Source organism: Mirounga leonina, unplaced genomic scaffold, assembly GCF_011800145.1.
Source record: "Mirounga leonina isolate KUSES-001 unplaced genomic scaffold, KU_Mleo_1.0 Mir_129, whole genome shotgun sequence".
Lineage (NCBI taxonomy): Eukaryota > Metazoa > Chordata > Mammalia > Carnivora > Phocidae > Mirounga > Mirounga leonina.
Window position 1 is genome coordinate 271,903 of NW_023270323.1, and position 21,611 is coordinate 293,513.

The 21,611-nt window shown below is 38.7% G+C and overlaps 1 protein-coding gene across 1 annotated transcript in view; it reads left to right on the forward strand.

Moving 5' to 3' along the window:
• Window positions 1-6,436: 6,436 nt before the first annotated feature.
• The window catches only part of EIF4E (eukaryotic translation initiation factor 4E), a 43,280-nt gene continuing 28,105 nt past the window's right edge, over window positions 6,437-21,611 (forward strand). The window contains exon 1 of the mRNA XM_035004463.1: window positions 6,437-6,527. Coding sequence (XP_034860354.1) covers window positions 6,510-6,527 — 18 coding nt within the window. The 5' untranslated portion in view covers window positions 6,437-6,509. The remainder of the gene's footprint in view (window positions 6,528-21,611) is intronic.

Consider the following 21,611-nt stretch of genomic DNA (forward strand, 5'->3'; position numbering starts at 1 on the left):
AACATTATTTTATAATTTATATTAATAAAACAATAATCATGGTTTTCCACTAGCTACCTGAAAAACATAGGGTCATATCAGAATTTTTAGTACATCTCCTGTTTTTAAGCAACTTCCTGAATGAGGAATGGTATCTCTCAAACTCTGAAATTAAGGAGTTTAGAGACAGGCAAGTCAAAAGTTCCTAACTCACAGGTCTCTAAAGATGCAGTTGGAATAGAGAGGCACATGGCAAGGGGTGCCTGGGTGGCTCAGATGGTTAAGCGTCTGTCTTTGGCTCAGGTCATGATCCCAGGGTGCTGAGATCTGGCTCCCGGCTTGGCTGAGAGCCTGCTTCTCCCTCTCCCTCTGCCTCTCCCCTGCTCATGCTCTCTCTCTCTGTATCTCTCTGTCTCAAATGAATAAATAAAATCTTAAAAAAAAAAAAGGCACGTGGCAAGTACTAAAGAAGGCTGATTAGCCATCCAGACAATTCCTACAGATTGACATTTCTTCACAGAATCATTACAATCTGAGGACACAGAGAAAATCCAGTCTGCAGGGGTAGCTGTTTTCCAAGCTCAGAGACCGTAATTATAAAACTTAGTACTCTTTTAAAAAAAGGGCGGGGGCGGACTCTGGGGTGCCTGCCTGGCTCAGTTGGTAGAGTATGTGATTCTTGATCTTGAGGTCATGAGTTCAAGCCCCATGTTGGATACAGAGCTTACTTAAAAAAAATTTTTTTTAAATGGACTCTGAGCAATATAACTATTATGGACCTGGATATTAGTGTTTCCATATCAGCTCGACACTTGCACAAATCAACATGGGAAGATATGTTTACCATATGATTGTGAACCTGGAATCAAAGCAACATGAATCAGTTGTATGGTTAGTGTCCTCAAGAAACCATCTCCAATGAGGAACAATGGACCTGAGATCTATATTTTTGCACCAGAGCACCTTCTCAGCAAAACAATGCTAGAGACAGATCATCAAATATTGTCATTCTAGATTTCTCCTTTATAGATAGCAAGCAGGCCATCTGCCACCCCTTAATACATTTCTGTCTTTAGAGAAATTCAATGTAGGCATTTATTCACATATGTGGCAATTCAGTCATGCCTCCCTGGGAGTTCCACTTAAATCTCTGAATTTTGGGTGTTTACAATCTTGCAGGTTATTTCTAAATACTATTGATCTCATCTCATATGTTTACATTTTTCTTAATTTCAGTTTTAAAGGTAAATTAAGGTAAATCATTTTGGGAGCTGCCCAACATACTACTTATATGAATTTTTCATGTATTCTTTGCAGATTATTTCTTTCTCATTATTTCAATGATTTCACTTACTAGGCAGTCCAATCACAATCCAGTCAATATTATATAGTGTTAAGAGCCCTAAAAACCAAACTGTGTTTTGGGGAAAGTTATTTAACCTCAGTTTCCTTATCTATCTCAGAATGTTGTTTTGAAGATAAAATTAGGTTATTACCATGGCGAGTAAACTGCATAACATGGTGCCTGGCATATAATAATTTTTCTATTACATTATTAGTTTTCAGACTAGAAATTTTATGTAGTTTTTAAAATTATATTTGAATTTTCCCAAATATTTGTTAGCAATCTACCTACAAATCACCAAGAAGCTAATATTTTAATAGTGGAGACAACCTATAATTAATTAAACAATGTTTAATATACACTTGGGTGTAGAGCTAGGGTAATGAAGTGGTCTGAAGAAAAATAAAGCAAAGTAAGGCAATAAAGAGTAATGAGCATGCTAACTTAGGTAGGGTGGTCAAGGAAGTCTTCCCTCAGGAATGGCATTAGAACAGAGACCTGAGTGAAACGAGGGAAGGAACTATGTGACTGTCTCATTCATTAGATGAATGAGTGCTTGTTATGGTGTTTGTTAGCTGCATCCTTTTGGTTCTTAGTCACACTTCTTTATATGGGTACTGAACTATTTATATTTCTATGACTTAGGATGCCAAGCAGATTTTACAGTCCAGGAAGGAAGTGCATGGGCTTTCCATGTGCTTTAAATATCTGCCAGTGATTACACATTTCCCATTACTGACTTAGTACTTCTTGACTGGTTTGTCAGTTCTGTAAATGAACTTAGTATTAGAAGTCCTTTGAAAAAGAACAGGTGTTTGGAAGAACCTATCAGAGGAAAGTTGCTATGGTATGGAGGAAAGAATCTTGAGTCAAGAGAATTGGGTTTGAATTCCAGCTCACCATTGGCTGTATGGATTTGCATATGTCCCCTAACTTTAATGCATTTGTTCTTTATCTATAAAATGGGGATGATAATGCTTAGTTCACATAATTGTTGTAAAGGTCAAACAAAGTAATCGATATGAAAAATACTTGGTAAGTTATAGGAAATCAATAAATGCTACTTGACTTTGAAAGCTTAGAGTATCCTTAAAGATAATGGGCTGGGGTTGGTTCTCTGCATAAAATAATTCTTTTTTTTTTTTAAGGTTTTATTTATTTATTTGACAGAGAGAGACACAGCGAGAGACGAACACAAGCACGGGGAGTGGAAGAGGGAGAACCAGGCTTCCCAAGGAGGAGGGCGTCCAATGCGGGGCTCGATCCCAGGACCCTGGGATCGTGACCTGAGCCAAAGGCTGACGCTAAACAACTGAGCCACCCAGGCGCCCCTGCATAAAAGAATTCTTAAGCATATTAGACTAAACTAAAAAGTAGAAATAAGAAACTTATGTTACTACAATATCACATCATGATAATTATGATTAAATAATTATGTTGGGTGTGGAGCCTACTTAAAAAAAATTTTAAAAATGAGACACAGAGAGATTAAATAATCTGCATACGGTCATATAGTAAGTGGTAGGATTGGGATTACAAATCAGATAATTTGAAATCACAGCTCGTTCTTAAATATTAAACTAAGCAATTATAATTTAAAAGATTACTTATCCTGTCTGAAGCCATCACCTTAAGTCTTTCTTTAAGGAACATCACTGTAGAAAGTGACAGTAACAAAAAAATAGAGCTTAAGGTATGATCAAGTTTAAAAAGAGAGTAAATAAAATAAAAAAAACCCCAAAAACCAAACCTCAATATTAATGTTAATTAGAGGTTGCTTTAGATTATATCTGAAGTTAATAGCCAACACTGTAATATTAAGGACCATTTACTTTATTATGTAATTTCATATCTTCTGTCTGAAGATCTATTCATTTTAAGAAAAATGGTTGCTTAATGCTGATCAGAGATTAAGAAAGACTAAGAAAGGCATCTAATAAGAACAGATTGTCTAAAATTCCAAGGCCCGGGGTGCCTGGGTGGCTCAGTCATTAAGCGTCTGTCTTCGGCTCAGGTCATGATCCCAGGGTCCTGGGATCAAGACCCACATCGGGCACCCTGCTTGGCGGGAGTCTGCTTCTCCTTCTCCCTCTGCCTGCCGCTCCCCCTGCTTGTGCTCGCTCTCTCTCTCTCTGTCAAATAAATAAATAAATAAAATCTTTAAAAAAAAATAAAATTCCAAGGCCTTAAAAAAAAAAAATCCCAGAGGGTACAGCAATAATATTTTTGAGGGATTGATTGTAACAGATGTGATCAGTTTGAACCATAGTTGAACAATGCCCAGCAAAACAATGACTCTGGTTATCTAGAAAACCTAAATAAAGTTCCAATGACAAAGAGGTAAATAAATGATAAAAACTGATGTATTCTATCAAATTATTTAAAATCTTTTACCATGAGTTAAATCTATAAAGGCTAGTAATATAGCAGCTTGAGGAATATATTACGTAGGGAAAAGATCATGACTATTTATACGTGCTAAATGGTAACCAATCATCCCAGGTTTTTAAGTAACAGTTACCATGATACGATGCTGGGCCATTAGTTATGTATTAACTAACATGATGAAGTAGAATAGTATTTCAATACCGTATCCCATTTCATATATCTCTTTATTGCCCTTTCTTTTCCTTAAGTATAAGCATGAATATGGTAGTAATATAACAAATGTAATTTTTTTGTATATTAGTACAAAAATAAAGTATAACATTTCTACTCTGCATGATTCAGACTGACAAAAACAATACAACCACATAAACACATAGATAAAAATCTAATCACCAAATCTATGACATGGTAGAATCTAATGGTGATATTAGGCAAAGACACATGAATGTGCCATAAACACATCCAACAAAGCATATACAAAATGGAGATAAATTAAGCTACAAAGAATAGGAGCATATATAAGTCTTATAGAAGTACTGGGATGACTGACAAAAGTGGGGAGCTTTTTAATCGAGAAAAGTTAATAAAATGGAAGCTATAATTAAAAAGTTTTAAGAATATCACTGGCTTTCAGTCTCATATGGGGACGGAAATTTCCTTAATTCTTTGCTACTATCTAGCAGCACAATGAAAATACATCTATGCTGGGGCACCTGGGTGGCTCAGTCGTTAAGCGTCTGCCTTCGGCTCAGGTCATGATCCCGGAGTCCTGGGATCGAGCCCCACATCGGGCTCTCTGCTCGGCGGGAAGCCTGCTTCTCCCTCTCCCACTCCCCCTGCTGTGTTCCCTCTCTAGCTGTGTCTCTGTCAAATAAATAAATAAAATCTTTAAAAAAAAAAAAAAAGAAAATACATCTATGCTATCTCCTCAAAGAAGATAACCAGGTACTACAGAAGATACCACTGAGATCAACTGTAATTACTTTGGATAGTTTAAGTAACAGTAGTTTCTGTAAGTAGAAATTCATTTATATATTTATTCACAATTCCATCTACTTTAAGCCTATTAGAGCTAAGCTGACTGGAAAAAAAGCTTTCATTAATCACCTTTGACATCCACGGAAACCAAAACGTATGCAAAGGTAATGGTTTTGTATATACAGCCTCAATTATGTGTTAGTCAACTCAAGCAACCATTATGTACTCAATAATAGGTATGACACAGCTCTGGACATCAGCAACACTAAAGCAGGCAGGCAGAGGCAGCCTGCTTATACTGATGTTTCTAGTGTTAACATTCTTAAGAAGTATGGAAAATAGTAATGATATGTCTTCCTCATTAGAACTTTATAGTAGTGGTCTGTTAGGTTTATCTCCATTTGTTTTATTAACGACTAAACTCTGCAGAATAACACGGTCTTAAGGAAAACAGCAGAGTATCTCAGAGGAAAAGGAAATGTAGGATGCTAGTGTGGGGATAAATTTCTAACTGCCAGTGATTGTTGTGAATATTACAATATATTCCTGACATAAAGCCTCTGTTGAAGGTAGCTACAGTAATAAAGAAAAAAGTCATCTTGAAACTTTAAAATTTAAATTCCTTGGTGTACATGATAATGTAGCAAAGTAAACAGAAAAAACATTTTAAAACATTGTTTAAAAAAACATCAGGGGAAGCAGCTTATCCTTAGGGAGGCACAAGGTGCCTTATTATTAAGCACTTACAGAGTCCGATGCATTTTCAGAGCTGGTTACAATCATTACCACAGCACACCCTTGTGAGGTAAGTGTATTATCATCTGTGGTTCATAAATGAAAAAGCTGAGGCACTGAATGATTAAGTCACTCGCCTAAGGAGAATGAGTCAACGTCAAGAGTCATAGTTGACCGACCTAACTTCTGACGATCAGTCCAGGGCTTAGTCAGCGGGGCCCGGAGTGGCTTCCCTGGCTGGCACCTGGACTTAGGCTATTTCCGTTCTGTTAAGCAGAGTAGGGGAACCGAGAGGACAGAACTTTCAAATAATTTTTACTTCTACTCAGATTTAGCCCTGAGGTCTTAATCTCAGGATTTGGGACAGGAAAAGCTGTCGGGTGCACTCCCCCTCCCCCAACCTGTGGCAAGTGGGTACTGCGGGCGGTTCCGCCACCCCCTTTCGCAGTGATGGCAATGAGTGACCACCAGCGTTAGCAGAGCCGGGGGACGGGGGAGGGTTGATTGCTTTAAACAAGGACTCTCCATCGCCGCCTCTTTCTGAAAGCAAGAGAAAATGGTGGGAAGTCAAACAAAATTTAAATAAACAGACAACTTGCCCTAGGACCTCAACTAAGCAAATGCAGCCTCATTGTGCGTGCTGAGCCTGCAGTTCCCAACTTTCCGGGGAAGATGGGAGGACAGGGCAACAAAGGGCGCAGCAGGCATGCCTGGCAGTAAACGCAACAGCAGCTAACCAGGCGGAAGAGCACGGGACTGAAAACCACCGTCCGGCACGCTAGGGTCCGCCGCCGAGAACTGCGCACCCTACCCACCAACCACGCGACCAGTCTTTTTTTTTTTTTTTTTTTTTTAACTTCTTTGCCCTTAAAAAAAGAGAGAGGGAGAGAGACACTGAGCGAGAGAGAGACTCCACTTCCCAGAAGCCTCTTGTTACCCACGCAGCCGCAGTCTTGCGCAGGCGCCGCCGGGGCCAAACGGACACGTCCGTCACGTGGACAGTAGCCGGCCAATCCGGTTTGAATCTCTTTTTTTTCCTCTCACCCCCCCTTCAGGAGCGGTTGTGCGATCAGATCGATCTAAGATGGCGACTGTGGAACCGGTGAGTATTGCCTTTGGCCCCCACCCCCATCGGTCCCCGCGCTCCGTCTCCCTTCGGACTGGAGGACCCCGCGGGACGGCGTTCCCGGCGCGCACGCTACCCCTTCCTTGCTGCCCCCTCCCCCTCTTCTTGGGCCTGACCTCTCCGCGGGCAACTGGGGGCGCCCCGGAGGCTGGCCGCGGCGGCGTGTAGCGCACACGTTCTGGTGGGGGCCCGAGAGCTGGGGGAAGGGGGTGGGGGAGGGGCGGCACGGCGCCTCCTGCGTATCCGCGAGGTGGTCTGCTAGGGTGGAGGGTGATCGGGGCCCCGGGCTTGGTGTGTGGGGTTTGTGTCTTCGGGATAGAAGGGCGCAGGACTGGCTCCGAGGGGGCGCCGGGATCCGCAGGGAGGGTGGGCGGCGAGCCGGCCTGGAACGAGTTGGAGGAGGGAGCCCCGGGGTAGCTTTTCCGTCCCTGCTTCCCTCCCGAGCTCCAGCCTAGGGGTTCGTGTGCGAGGCGCGCGCGGGTCTTCTTTAGACCGGTGGGCCAGGGAGCCGGTGGGCGCGCGTTGCCGGAGGGTGGGTTGGGCGAGAGTGGTGCCGCGGTACGCGAGAAGCTTCGACCTCGCCGAGGGGAGCCGAGAGGGGCAAGCGCATGTTTCTCCAGCGCGCCCGAGAGTTGCCGGGGTTGGCGGCAGGGGAGGCGAGAAAGGTTTGGGGTGGGGAGGAGAACCTCGTGTTGCGCGGTAGAGCTCTCAGAGTAGGATGAAGGGTGGTGGTGGTGAGAAAGGGGGATCACATTGTCCTCTCCCCTCCATGCTTGATATTGGGCTGTCATGGAGGAGGGAAGGGGGAGGAGCGAGGCCTACTGATCGCTGCTGCTGGTCTGGTTGCCGGCCGGACCTGCTGCATTTCACACGCGCCTGTCTTCCATTCATTCATCCTTTTCCGCGCAGTGCGCACGTCTCAAGAGAATGCGGATGGGTCTTGATCCATCTGCTCTTCGGCGCGTTTATCGTCTGAAAGATTTCTAAGACACAGTTTACTGGAAATAGGAACTTAACTTTTAAAATTAGTTTTCTATTTATTTTTCCTTTACGCGTTCTGCCTCTTTCTTTTCAGTTTAGGCACCATCTTAAACTTAGTTGAAGCAAGCCGATCCCAGAACAGTAATTTGGTAGTTACCGCCCAAAGGAGAGGATATCTTTGTCATAGTTTGGTTTTGCCGGCACTGGCTCACTGAAACTTACAGGCCTGTGTTGCTGTTTTAGGAATGTCTCATCTAAGTGAAATTGTTTTAGAGGCATAATGGAGTATTTTAACAACTGAAGACCTGGGAACCAATTCTAGACCTTGGTTGCGAGATATTTTTGTGTATCTTTAATGATAGTTTGTGATTTTGATTATGACTTAACCGATTTGTTTTAACTTTTTAGAGACCTTTATAGCTAGCTCAAAAATTAGTTATGGACGGTTTATAGACTACAAAAAGACTTATTTTTCATTACATTGGTGTGAACTATCCTACCTTGTTGCCGGAATTTAAGGCAGCTCTTCTCTTTGGTTACTTGTTTTTTATTGGTGTCAGTTTTCATTTATGTTCAGCAAAACTGTCTCTTAATTTGCTGATACAGTTAACTGACTTTAGAACATTAATGTTACATAAATAAAAGGGTAAAGGATGAATATGAAAATACTCCCTTTTAACAAGTTCCCATGTCAACTTTTTACTGGATCTGCTCTCCTCCCTACTGTACCAGTATCATTAAAAAGCATTACAGCGGGTAATAGGGGCAAGGCTAAAACCTCTAAGCTGCGAAATAATGATGTATTCTGTGAAGTTTCAGTAACATTTAGGTCCTTTGGATTTTGTAAAGCTATGCAATTTTCTTTCAACCGCACAGAACAGAACTACAAAGTGTTGGACTATTTTGAGTCAGTAAATATTTATAGCCTCTGTTATGTTTAGGAGGTTATATCAAATGTTCTTTAGGATACAAAGTTATACAAAATGTGATTCTGTACCTTGTTCAACATAAACTCTTAAGGAGCTTAATTCCCAGTGATGTGGTGGGTGATACAGTATAGTATTCATTCTAGTGCTGACCCAGGGAAAGTTGGATACAGCATTTAAATTTGGGTAGTAGGGAACCTAAAAGTGTGTGAAAGTGGAAGGCCAGTAGTAGTTTTGAGGATGTATGTAAAATACATTGACGTGTTCATTTCTAGTGAGAATGGCAAATTTTTTGCACTTTCAATGCACCCTTTTCACAGGTTAGTCTTTTAGAATTCTTTGACTATTTTAAATACTGGGAGGTGGTTTTTTTTTTTTTTTAATTTTTTAAACAGCAGCTGATTAGTATTGATTGTAGTTGAGATATTCCTACTGAAGCCTACAGAAACCATTGTATCTGTTCATTGCTATTTCAGCTAGCTTGTGAGTTTCCTTATTGCTCTTCTGTAGGGCATAATCATAAGCACTTAAAGAATCATGGCTTTTCCTGATTGTCCCACCTTTCATAGGTATTTGGGGAATTTTTATCTATGGAAATTACATAAAATATCAGTCATTTTCAGTTCGATATTTGATTTTTTTCAAGTGTGTGTAAGAGATCAGTTACATTAAGATGTGGCTTACAAATACTAAATTTGTTGAGAAGCTTGATAGGGAAAATTAAAGGAAGCATTTTACCTCTTTATAGGTAATATGGCAAATTTTGACCATTGGGATAAACAGTGCTTTTCTGTTATTCTCTTGGCATTTGAACTGTGGCTAGGTCAAAATTATCCTTTGTGGCTAGATCAAAATTAGACTTAATATTAGTAGTGAAGATGGGGAGGCAGTTTCCCCAGGCCACCTTGCTTCCAGTGGCAAAACATTTCTTTGTAACTTTATCTTCATTCTGCATTCTTCATTATTGGGCTGTTTTTGACTTGTAGTTCTTTTTAAGGTAAGAGGTTTTTTGTTTGTTTAAACTGAAGGTATACAGTTTTATTTGTTTTTACATTGTATTTCTTGGATTTTTTTTTTTTAAAGATTTTATTTATTTATTTGACAGAGAGAGACACAGCGAGAGAGGGGACACAAGTAGGGGGAGTGGGAGAGGGAGAAGCAGGCTCCCCGCAGAGCAGGGAGCCCGATGCGGGACTCGATCCCAGGACCCTGGGATCATGACCTGAGCCGAAGGCAGTCGCTTAACCAACTGAGCCACCCAGGTGCCCTGTATTTCTTGGATTTTTAAAGCTACATTAATTGCTTACTGGAATCAACTTGGACAGTCGGTGTTTCCATTTTTACCCTTTAGAAACATGTTTTGTACTGCAAAGAGCTTATTAAAAGTGAATAAGGCTTACGTATATATGGACAAATATGTTGTATATAATTCAGGTTTTTGTTTAATCAAAGACTGTTGATTGACAAGCACACCTTGCAAATTAATATTATGTTTTTGCCTTAATGAAAGAACCCAGTACATGTATCAGAGTTCATTGATAAACCAAATAAATTTGGTTCTGGTGTTTATATTTTCAAGTTTCATTTCATTTCATACTCTGAATTAATACTGTGCATAATCATTTAACTCAGAAATCCAATTTATTTATTTATTTTAAGATTTTATTTATTTATTAGACAGAGACATAGCAAGAGAGGGAACACAAGCAGGGGAAGTGAGAGAGGGAGAAGCAGGCTTCCCGCCGAGCAGGGAGCCCGATGCGGGGCTCGATCCCAGGACCCTGGGATCATGACCTGAGCCGAAGGCAGACGCTTAACGACTGAGCCACCCAGGCGCCCCTCAGAAATCCAATTTAGAAAGCAGTCCTAGTTTATACACTGAAGTTGCAGAGAATATAGTAGTAAATGAATTAGGTAAGCTTAATCCAATTTGGACAGCAAATTCTAGGCAATACTTAAAATACGTTGTTTAATTTATATCAGGTTAAAAATGTAGAGTACCTGGTTGTAACAAGGAACTTGTGAAATGGTTATTTTAGCAATGGTAATTACTTTTCCTTCTCTGCTACTGCTGGAAATTTTCTTGCTCTTCTGGTACCTATGAGTTTTTTCATCTATGTTATAGAGACTTATTAGAGAAGTGGGAAAGAGCATGGGGTATAGTCTAATTTTAATATCTGTGTCACCCTGGCTGAAATTTCTAAGTCTAGCTGAGAAAATGGGAATAAGATATCTTACAGTGATTTTGATTTTCAAATTCAGTATTCAGAGATGACAGTTTGTCCGTTATGAAAAACTAGGTATACCAAGTTAATAGTCCATGAGTGTGTTGCATGCAGGTGTATTCATGCATACTCATGTATACTCATCTTTTTCTCTCTTTGATAAGAAATTCACATAGCTGCTTTTTGATTATCAATCCTTAGTCGTTGGCAAGAAATGCAAAGCTTATGCTCTACAATCCTCAGATACTCTTCCCACTCCTATCCCTATCATAAAAATCACTAGTGTTCCTTCAAAAGTTCCTGTTTGTGTCTGGAGAAAAAAGAAAGGATCACTTTTGACTTTCAGATATGTGGTCAGAAAGTAAGTGTTTTTTTCCCTCCAGTTGGAACTTTTGATACATTATTCCACAGAAACAATGGGAAGCTGTAATGTTGTCACATTGTTCAGTAAGTTTCAGTGGCATTAGGACAAATCTAACCAGCATTGAATTTCCAGGGATATGGATTTAGAGTTCTAAGCAGCTGCCCTAAAAATGACCTTTAAGGGGCGCCTGGGTGGCTCAGGTGGTTAAGCGTCTGCTTCGGCTCAGGTCATGGTCCTGGGGTCCTGGGATCGAGCCCTGCCTGGGGCCCCCTGCCTGCTCCTCCTCCTCCCTTTGCCATCCTCCTCCCCCCCCCCCCCCCCCCCCGCTGTGCTCTCTGGCTCTGTTTCTCTGTCAAATAAATAAATCTTTAAAACAAATGACCTTTAATCACAACCTATTTGTAACAGTGATTTTTAATGTAGGCAGATCTTTCTTACTAATTAACATATAGCATGTATGTATGTCAGGCACTACATTAAGTACTTTACATATATTAATTTATTTAATCCTACAGCGGCCCTATGAGGTAGATACTATTATCCTTCATTCAGATGAGGAAACCAAGGCACAAAGAGATTAAGTAACCGTGTGACTAACGTGCTCAAGATCACACAGCTAGTAAATGGTGGGGTGGAGTTCAAACTAAAGCAGCCAAATTCCAGAGGATGTGTTCTTAACCATGACACCGTCTTTCCAATAGCCATGTAATGTGTTTTCCTTATGGGATTTGGGGAGATTAATTTGATAAACTTACTAGGTATTTTACTGCAGCTCTAAAAGAAAATGTGTGGACATTTTAGGCTCTTTTCTACTACAGTGTTTGATAACTGATAACCAAAGTACAGTAAGAAAATAGCACTGTGGTGTCTAAATTCAAGGACTAAACGCGTTGTTACACATAAGGTTATATTTTAGAAACTGGTCCAGAACATTTTGGATAGATTTCTGAAGAAAGCAAATGGTCACTTCCCTTCTCCCCCTTCTCATTTGATTTTTGGACCTTGTCAAATCAAATGATTTGCGAATTAAAATATTTTCCTAGTAAAAACAGTGCAGTAAGTTTTTAAAAATTTGTGATTATGGAATTTATTCATAACTACCTTTGTACTGTTAGTAATTTTGGTGAAAGGTCTAAGAGTTTAGCAGTTGTTTTGAAAAAGTTTCAGTATAATATTGCTAGTCTTATTTTTCTTTTTTTTCGGGCGCATGAGTGCATGTGGGGGATGGGTGGGAGGAGAGGGAGAGGGAATCTCAAGCCGACTCCCCACTGAGCACGGAGCCAGACCGGGCTTGATCTCATGAGATCACGACCTGAGACTAAATCAGGAGTCAGTCGCTTAACCAGCTGAGGCACCCAGGCACCCCTAATGTTGCTAGTCTTAAAAGCTCAATTGTTTGAGGAAGATAGTAGTAAGACCATTTCTCTGAAACTCAAGGCTTTGCAGTAGTTGTTAGAGCTAAAACATATATTTGCATGTTTTTAGATATATGTTCTAAACTTGTTACTAAAAAATGCTGTACAGAAATTATAATCTGTGGGGCGCCTGGGTGGCTCAGTCGTTAAGCGTCTGCCTTCGGCTCAGGTCATGATCCCGGAGTCCTGGGATTGAGCCCCACATGGGGCTCTCTGCTCCGCGGGAAGCCTGCTTCTCCCTCTCCCATTCCCCCTGCTTGTGTTCCCTCTCTCGCTGTGTCTCTCTCTGTCAAATAAATAAATAAAATCTTTAAAAAAAAAAATGTGCTCTGCTTATTATAGTGACAGTTAATAAGATTTTTATATTTATGTGAACTAATGTCAGTGTGGATATTTTTTTAAGATTTTATTTATTTAGAGGGAGATAGCGCAAGTTGGGGCAGGGGCAGAGGGCGAGGGAGAGAGAATCTCTGCTAAGCAGACTCTGTGCTAAGCATGGGACCTGATGTGGGATTGATCCCAGGACCCTGAGATCTTGACCTGAGCTGCAATCAAGGGTCGGACACTTAACTGACTGAGCCACCCAGGCGTCCTATGTTAGTGTTCTTATGAAGAATTTTTATGGGGTTTTACATAGTCCTCTTAGGGCAACAGCTTATGCAGTTACAAAGTCTGATAACTTCCAAGTATTAACTAAGGAAAGAAAATGTAATATTTTAATGGAAAGATGAAACACATATTTTTCTTGTAGTTTTCCCTAATTCTCTTAATATTTTGAGATAAATAATAGGTGGGAAATTCATATTTCAAGTAATTTTTTTTTCCTGCCAAGCTTAGAACTCAAACCCAGGCCTTGGCCGCAAGCTGTGTTACTATTCTGTTCAAAAAAAGAAACTGAAATTCAAGACTAAAAAGCCTTAACTCCTTATCTTCAGTAAAACTCCTACCTTAAGCATAAAAATTGCTGGATAGATCATCATTATGCACAAATAAATTAAATATAAAGCCCTGTCTTTGAAGGGGCACCTGGGTGGCTCAGTTGGTTAAGCAGCAGACTTTTGATTTTGGCTCAGGTCGTGATCTCAGGGTCCTGGCTTGAGCCCAGGGTCAGGCTCCATGCTCAGTGGGAGGTCTGCTGCTCTCGCTCCCTCTGCCCCTTCCCCCACGCATGCGCACACCCTCTCTCTCTCAAATAAACATTTAAAAAAAATGCCTGTCTTTGAAAAGATATACCAAATGACTTATGGGCTGTGGCATGGAGCAATACAGGTTTTTCTCTTTTTTTTTTATTCATTCATTTGAACTTGTACGCTGTATTTTTTAATAATGTTCAGGATTGTAAAATCTCTTTTGGATTTTGGTTTATAAATAATTACCATTTAGCTTTTATTTATTTTTTTTTAATAACTTTTTTCTTGAATTAGTAATACATGCTCATGGTCCAAAATTCAAATAGATCCCTTTAGCAGTGAAGTCTATGGCCCCATTGTCAGAATAATGTTTTTAAATGCATTAAGTAAAATACTTAGGATTACAAAAGAAGCTAATTACATTGAAGTATAGTAAGGATTAACTGAGTTAACATGCAGCATTAAGGATGCTGCCTTAAGGATGCTGCCTGGCACAGGCTCAGTCCTGTCTTTTTTTTTTTTTTTTAAGATTTATCTATTTATTTTGTGGGGAGAGAGAGTGCATGCTAGCGAGCCCATGAGCAAGAGGGGCAGAGGGAGAGAGAATCTCAAAGCAGACTACCTGCTGAGTGCCATGACCATGAGATCACGACCTGAGCTGAAACCAAGAAACCAGGAGTTGGATGCTCAACTGACTAAGCCACATAGGCGCCCCAGTCCTGTCTTTTTATTGTGAAAAACCTATTTCCTATCTATCTTTTGCAGCCATCTAGTTCCCTTTTCCAATGCATCCATACTGTTAACCAGTTTGAGGATTCTTTTAGATAAGGGCTGTACAAGAGAACTTTCTGTGATGGTGGAAATGTTCTACATTTGTGCTTTCAATACAGTAGCCACTAGCCCCACATGGCTTTTGAGCACTTGAATTGTGACTGATTGAACCAAGGAAGTGAATTTTAAACTTCATTTAATTTAAATGTCATTTTAATTAATTGAAATTTAATTTCATATGTTGCTAGTGGCTACCAAATTGGACAGTGTAGCTGTAGAATCTGGACCTATCTGGTGTAAACATGCATTTCAAAGGCAATTATTTGCTCTTGTATGGATAATTAGAATTGTCCTATAGCCTTTTTTGTGCTGTTTAAAAAAAATTTGTGAGTAGGCAGTACTTTATGTTGTTTGAAAATCAGATTTTGTACAAAAGACTATGTAGTGAAGTCTGTATCTCAGGCTGATCCCATTCAGGTAGATCACTTCTAGAGACAACCAGTATTGTCACTTCTTTCCATAGAGATTTATATATATAGGCAACAAGGACTAACATTTTAAAAAAATGTTAAGTCAACTGTATACATTAATCTGGCACATTATGTTTTTCACTTAATAATAGGTGTTTTAGAGCATTGCACATTAGCACATAAACCTTTCACTTTTTTTTGTTGGTATGTATTGCACGGTTTGGTCTTTAACATAGTTATTTCTATATTGTATTTCTATACATTTGGGTTATTCCAACCATTTGCTAATTCAGTTTATGGTGAATAGCCTTCTAATATTCCATACATGAGGTAGTATAGCTAAAAGGTAAATGTTTTGCCAGTAAATTGAAAATTTAGAAACTACTGGTTAGATAAAACACTTTGTGACTATAGTTGGCTATCAGGCTATAATTTTTTTTAGAACTACACCTCTTTCTAATTGTGAAAAATTTATATGTAAAAAACATAAAAGATACACATGTGCATAAGTTTTAGAGTAATAAATTGATGACCTTTGTACTCATCACCTAAGCCATCATCGTGTCTTTATGATGGCTTCAGCTTCCTCGAATCTCTACTAAAGCCCCACTTGGGGAAACCAGTGGGCAAGATCATGAACATGTTCTGGGAAACATAGGACTCCACAGTTGTTATCTGGCAGGTTATGGTGTGGGCCAGGCAAAGAACTTTTAGTTAGGAGAGTGGTTTGTGGTAGTAAGATGCTTTGTGTCTTTGTGTGTTGTTTTAAGTGTGGGTTAAAGCTGAACTCATTTGGTGTGAAATTTGTAGCTGTTTGAGGAGGAAGGGCACAAAGGAGAGAAAAGGAGCTTTGTTAACACAGGGTTAAGCTGAGTTAAGTAAAGATAAAAGTCTGGGCCAGACAAACCATGGCAATCAGTGTTTTGGTTTTTTTTGAGGGTAGAATAATAAGAATCTTGATCATTATAGCCATCAGATGAAGAATCACATTGGTCCAATCTGGATGTTGCTCTCTATATCTGGTGCACACTTGTCTTTGACTGTGCTCGTGATTCCCTCTCATCTGACTTCTTGGTGTCCCTTGTTGTCTTACTTGGTTTCTTGTTTCATTTCAGTAGATCACATCTCCAGTAATATTTTGAGAAAAGATACATGAGAGTTAAAGATTTTTGAGACCTTGCCTCTTAAACAATGTCATATCTGTAGTTTGGCTGGGTGTAGAATTCTTTTCTTCGGAATTTTAAAGTCCTTATTTCAGGTCATCTTCTGTTATGGCTGTTCAGTCAGATAGTCTAATGACTTCTTTTTTCTTTTCTTTTCTCTTCTTTTCTTTGTGTGACCAGTTCTTTTTCAACCGAGAAATTTTTTTGTCCCCATTTCACAATGACATGCTCCACTGGGCTAGGTACTCATTGCATTTTTTTAACGTGGCAACTCCTATTCATCACTTTATAGATTTATTTGTGATTTTCCCCTCTTTGAAACAGTTATTGAGATACTGGATCTCCTAGCATGGGTCTCTGATTTTTTTTTTTTTTTTTTTAAGTTTAAATCTTGTTTTCATTTTCTGTCTTTTCTGGGAAATTTTATTTTCAAGCCTTTCTGTCATAATTTTAATTTCCAGGACACTTCTCTTCTCTGTGTTCACTTTATAACTTCCTATAATTGTGATGCAACATTTTAACCCTTTTTTTTTTAAGATTTTATTTATTTATTTGACAGAGAGAGACACAGCAAGAGAGGGAACACAAGCAGGGGGAGTGGGAGAGGGAGAAGCAGGCTTCCCGCGGAGCAGGGAGCCTGATGCGGGGCTCGGCTCAATCCCAAGACCCTGGAATCATGACCTGAGCCGAAGGCAGACGCTTAACAACTGAGCCACCCAGGCACCCCACATTTTAACCTTTTGAGGATATATAGAGAGCTACATATTTTTGAAGGCATTTTCTTTTCCCTGCCTCTTCCCTCCAAGTTGCTTATTTTCTTTTTTATTTTTGAACTCATGGCAGCATTCCTGTGAAGGTAGAGGGAGGAAATTGAGGGATCTAGTTATTTTTCAATAGCTGTCACCATATTCTCTTTAATTTACCTCCTTTCACTCTCAGTTCTAAAGGTGCTGCCAGTTTTTGAGACTTTTAGGATCTATCTGTGTATATTGATTAGGGACCACTTGTCCATCTCTGTTCCAGCTCTTTTCTTTTTTTCTTTGCTGTTCCCATAATTGTGGACTTAGAAAAAAATCTCTATTATCGTTTTAGTGGGATTTTGAGAAGGAACAAAATTAAAATCTTTCACTTATTCAAACATTTGAGTACTGTACTATCATGTGCTAGACACTTCTGAGTGCTTAACCCGGCTCTCCTTTGAGCTTAAAGTTACTGAATTACTGAATAGCAAAAAAAGTAAAGAAGTAACACTTAGCATGATATTTAAAAAGTAACATTGTTTTATTCTGATCATAGAATACAGTATTACAGTTTTTCTGTAACTAGGCAAAAAATGCCAGGAATAATAAACCTAGCAAGTAATTTGCTGCTTTCCTGTACCCAGGTACCAGTGCCTTCAGGTGCCCAGAAATTACAAACCTAGTAAGTAATTTGCAGGATTCATAAATGAAAGCTCTACAATTCTGCTGAGGAATACAATGAAGGGCTTTAGTAAACAAAGTCATAATTTGCTTTGGGGAAAGATTTGATATTGGGAAGATGTTAATTTTTCCTGAATTAATTCAGTATGTATTGGATCAAAATGCCAAAATCTTTGCAGTGGGATGGGGAACTATATGCTGAGGTCCACAAACTGGCCTTAGGTCTGTTCTTGTGTGGCCTGCTAGCTAAGAATGTGTTTTGTATTTCAAAGGGTTGTAAAATAAAGCAGATAATAAGTGACAAAGATCACCAGCCTAAAATATTTACTCTCTGACCCCTTATAGAAAAAGTTTGCAAGCTCCTGTTTTATAAAATGATTGTAAAGTTTATTTGAAAGAATAAATAAATGAGAATTGGCAGTAAATTTTTGAAGAAGAAAAGGGGAATGGAGAACTTGCCCTACAATGAGAAAAAAAATATTGAACAGTTAATTTTTAAAAATGTGGTATTGGTGTAAATGGGACTGACAGATCACTGAAACAGACTGCTCAGTCCGGTAGACTCAAGTGTATATTTGGTTTCAGTATAATTTTGTTGTAATAAATATGGAACATTTAGATCTGTGTGAAGAAAATAAAAGTCATCTATAATCCCAACAACTAGGTTTTCCTTGGTAATATTTTGGTTTACTTGTTTGTGGACTCTTTTATTCTTACCTCATCTCTTCTTTGTACCTCTTTTCTTATTCATTCATTCATTCATTCATTCATTCATTCATTCATTTATACATACCTCTTTTCCATTTATTTATTTACATATGAGGGAGGGAGGGAGAGAAAGAGTGGGCATATGAACGGGAAGGGCAGAGGGAGAGAGGGAATCTCAAGCAGACTCCACACTGAGCCCAGAGCCCGATGTGGGGCTCCATCTCAGGACCCTGAGATCCTGATCTGAGCTGAAACCAAGAGTTGGAGGCTTAACCGACTGCGCCACCTAGACGTCTCTTTTGCTTTTATTATTTTATTTATTTATTTATTTTACGGATTTTAGTTATTTATTTGACAGAGAGAGACACAGCGAGAGAGGGAACACAAGCAAGGGGAGTGAGAGAGGGAGAAGCAGGCCTCCCGCAGAGCAGAGAGCCCGATGCGGGGCTCGATCCCAGGACCCTGGGACCATGACCCGAGCCGAAGGCAGACACCCAACGACTGAGCCACCCGGGCGCCCCCTCTTCTGCTTTTATAAGAGTATTTTTTAGAGCAGTTTTAGATTCACTACAAAATTGAGAGAAAGATAGGGTTCTGGTATACTTCCTGTTCCTGTATGAACAGGTGCGCCGCGCCCCTCCTCACCTCCGCACTGTCAACATCCCATACCAGAGTGGAACATTTGTTATACCAAATGAACCTACACTGACACATCATCGTCATCTCAAGTCTCTAGTTTACATTAGGGTTCACTCTTGGTGTTGTACAGTCTTTGGGTTTGGACAAATAAATGATGACATGTATTTACCACATTGTAGGATCATACAGAAGGAGTTTCACTGCCTAAAATCCTCTCTTTTCTGCTTATTTATCCCTCCTTTCTAACCCCGGCAACCACTAATCTTTTTACTACCCCCATGTTTACTGCCTTTTCCAGAATGTCATATAGTTGGAATTGTACAGCATGTGGTTTTTTCAGATTGACTTCTTTCACTTGGTGATATACATTTATCATTCCTCCATGTCTTTTCACGGTTTGATAGCTCATTTCTTTTTGTGCAGAACAGTATTGCATTGTGTGGATGTACCATAGTTTATTTAGGACTTCTTAAAAAATGCCTCCCCTCCACCAGAAAAGTAAAGTCCTCCCTGTTTGTACAGTTTTCTAAGCATCACATTTAGTGCCTATATTGTGAATGCCATAATATATTTTATTTTTTGGTTGTATCTTTTGATATATGTTGACTGTACTTTTTATTTACTAACATAAAATACACAAAACTGTTAGTGTCCTGGTACTTTTTTTTAAAGAAATCTCTTAGAAGTATAATTACTGAGTTAAAGAACATAGCTCTTTTTATATTTGGAAGCTTGTATTTCATTAACTTAAGCGGGATATGATCTACTCTATAAACCTGGGGACATTTGAAACTGACTGTCCCTAGTTTTCTAATTTTTTAAAGAAATACAGGTTGATTTCTTTCGGAAGATAATTTAAATATTTGAAATATGAAAGGACAACTCTAATTTTCTTATTAAAATTATTGTTTTGGGGTGCCTGGCTGGCTCAGTTGGTAGAGCATACGATTCTTGATCTCGGAGTCATGAGTTTGAGCCCCACATTGGGTGTGGAGATTACTTTTAAAGAAACTATAGTTTATATCACAATTTTAATCTTTAACTTTTAACATTGTAGAACTTTGAAAAAACATGTAGAATTTAGAAAATTCAGCTGTAAAAAAAAAAGCAGCTGCTTACTTGTTTGGGACTGTAAAGATTTCAATCAGTGTCATTAAATTTTAGTTATAATTTTAAAAGGAATAAACTTAGAAAGAATCAGTAGGCAAAATATTTGCCTTTCAAATTCTAATTATGAAGCTTTAAAGAATAATTGAAATTGCTTTGCTACTGAAACCAGTGTAATTTTGTGCAGTGAAAATGCTTGTCCTAACATCACTTTAATGTTATTTGGAGCACTTTTTAATTTTGTATATAATGTTTAACTTCTATAAATTTCCTTAGTTGTTATAAAATACGAGTATTTTGGTAATCTTTGGTTTAAGTAGTATTGATATTTAAATTTTATCATTAGCCTTGTTATCATTCTAGATCACACATCTTCATTTCTTACGTCTATCATCACATTTTCCTTTCTGAATTTGGGATCCTCTGAGCTATGTAAGATGTGGAGAGTAATTTGGTTGACAGATTTCGAATGAAACAAGATGCCTACAGATCTTTTTAGTAAAGAGTTAAAGATAGACGCATCCAAGTTTTAAAAATTGTATTCCATAAGGTCAAAAATTCAAGTGTGGCCTGAAGGGATTTTTTTTTTTTAATATTAGTAAAATGTGGTTAAGTCTATCTTGCTGTCTATCCAGAAATAACCATTTTTAGCTATAGAGCAGCAAACTTAATCAGCTCTGTTCACTGAAAAATGTAGTGGTTGCTAGTCATTAATTTTAGTCAGGTAATTAGGTTATTGTTCCTTAAATAGATCGAACAGCTATTAAATTTTGCAGTACTTATAGATATGACACAATTTGTACAAATCACAGCTCTTCCCTTCTGTACCTCAGCTTCCAGTATTTTTTTGTTGTATAGATGCCATTTTACATCATTTGAAAAGAATATTAAAAAGTACTGTCTTTTGAATCAGAATTGACATACAGGGTATATTGATTAGTGACCATTGATTATGGTCACTATTATGCAAAGGAATGAAAAACATGAAAAAAATGTCTCCATTTTAGCAGTGTTTTAAGAAAAGGGTTGTATTTTGCTAAATCTGCATATGTTATTTTTCTACTTCAGTGTTATAGTTTAGAGCATGAAGGTCACTATTTTGATTCTTTACTACAGACAAGGAAGAAGACCTGCAAAATCCACAGCCTCCCACTTTTGTGATGAGTGATGCCAGATTAGCTGATACTACTTTAACAATCAAAACAATTGATTTAATTATTTGTGGTAATTTTCAGTGTTTACACCAGTTTTTTTATTCCTTACAAGGCAAGTGGTAAGACTACTTGTTCTTATGTACTAGTTAATTAATTACACTAATTTACGTATGGAGGGTGCTGGGGGAAATGCATTGTTTGCTAAAAAGAGACCTGGGAACTGAATGTTTGGAGACTAAAGGGAAGAGTAATATATCTTGAGGTCTGTTTACGTATCTTACTTGTATGAAATGATAGAATTCTCTTTCCAGTTATTTGTATCCATAAAGAGAGGATTTTATTTATACTTCCCTGTATTTCTGAGGTATTTGACCATATAGGCATTTAGTATGCTGTCTTACATAATATAAACTCACTATAATTGATCATTGGCATTTACTTGCTTTTTTTCATAGTGGGATTTTGTGTGTGTGTTGGGAGTGAGGTGTACCATTCATGGCCTTTTTTTCTAGTTTATTGGCAGTGGCTTACATTTGCAAGATAGTGAAGGTATTGAGTCTGAGGCTGTGGCACAAGGCATAGTACA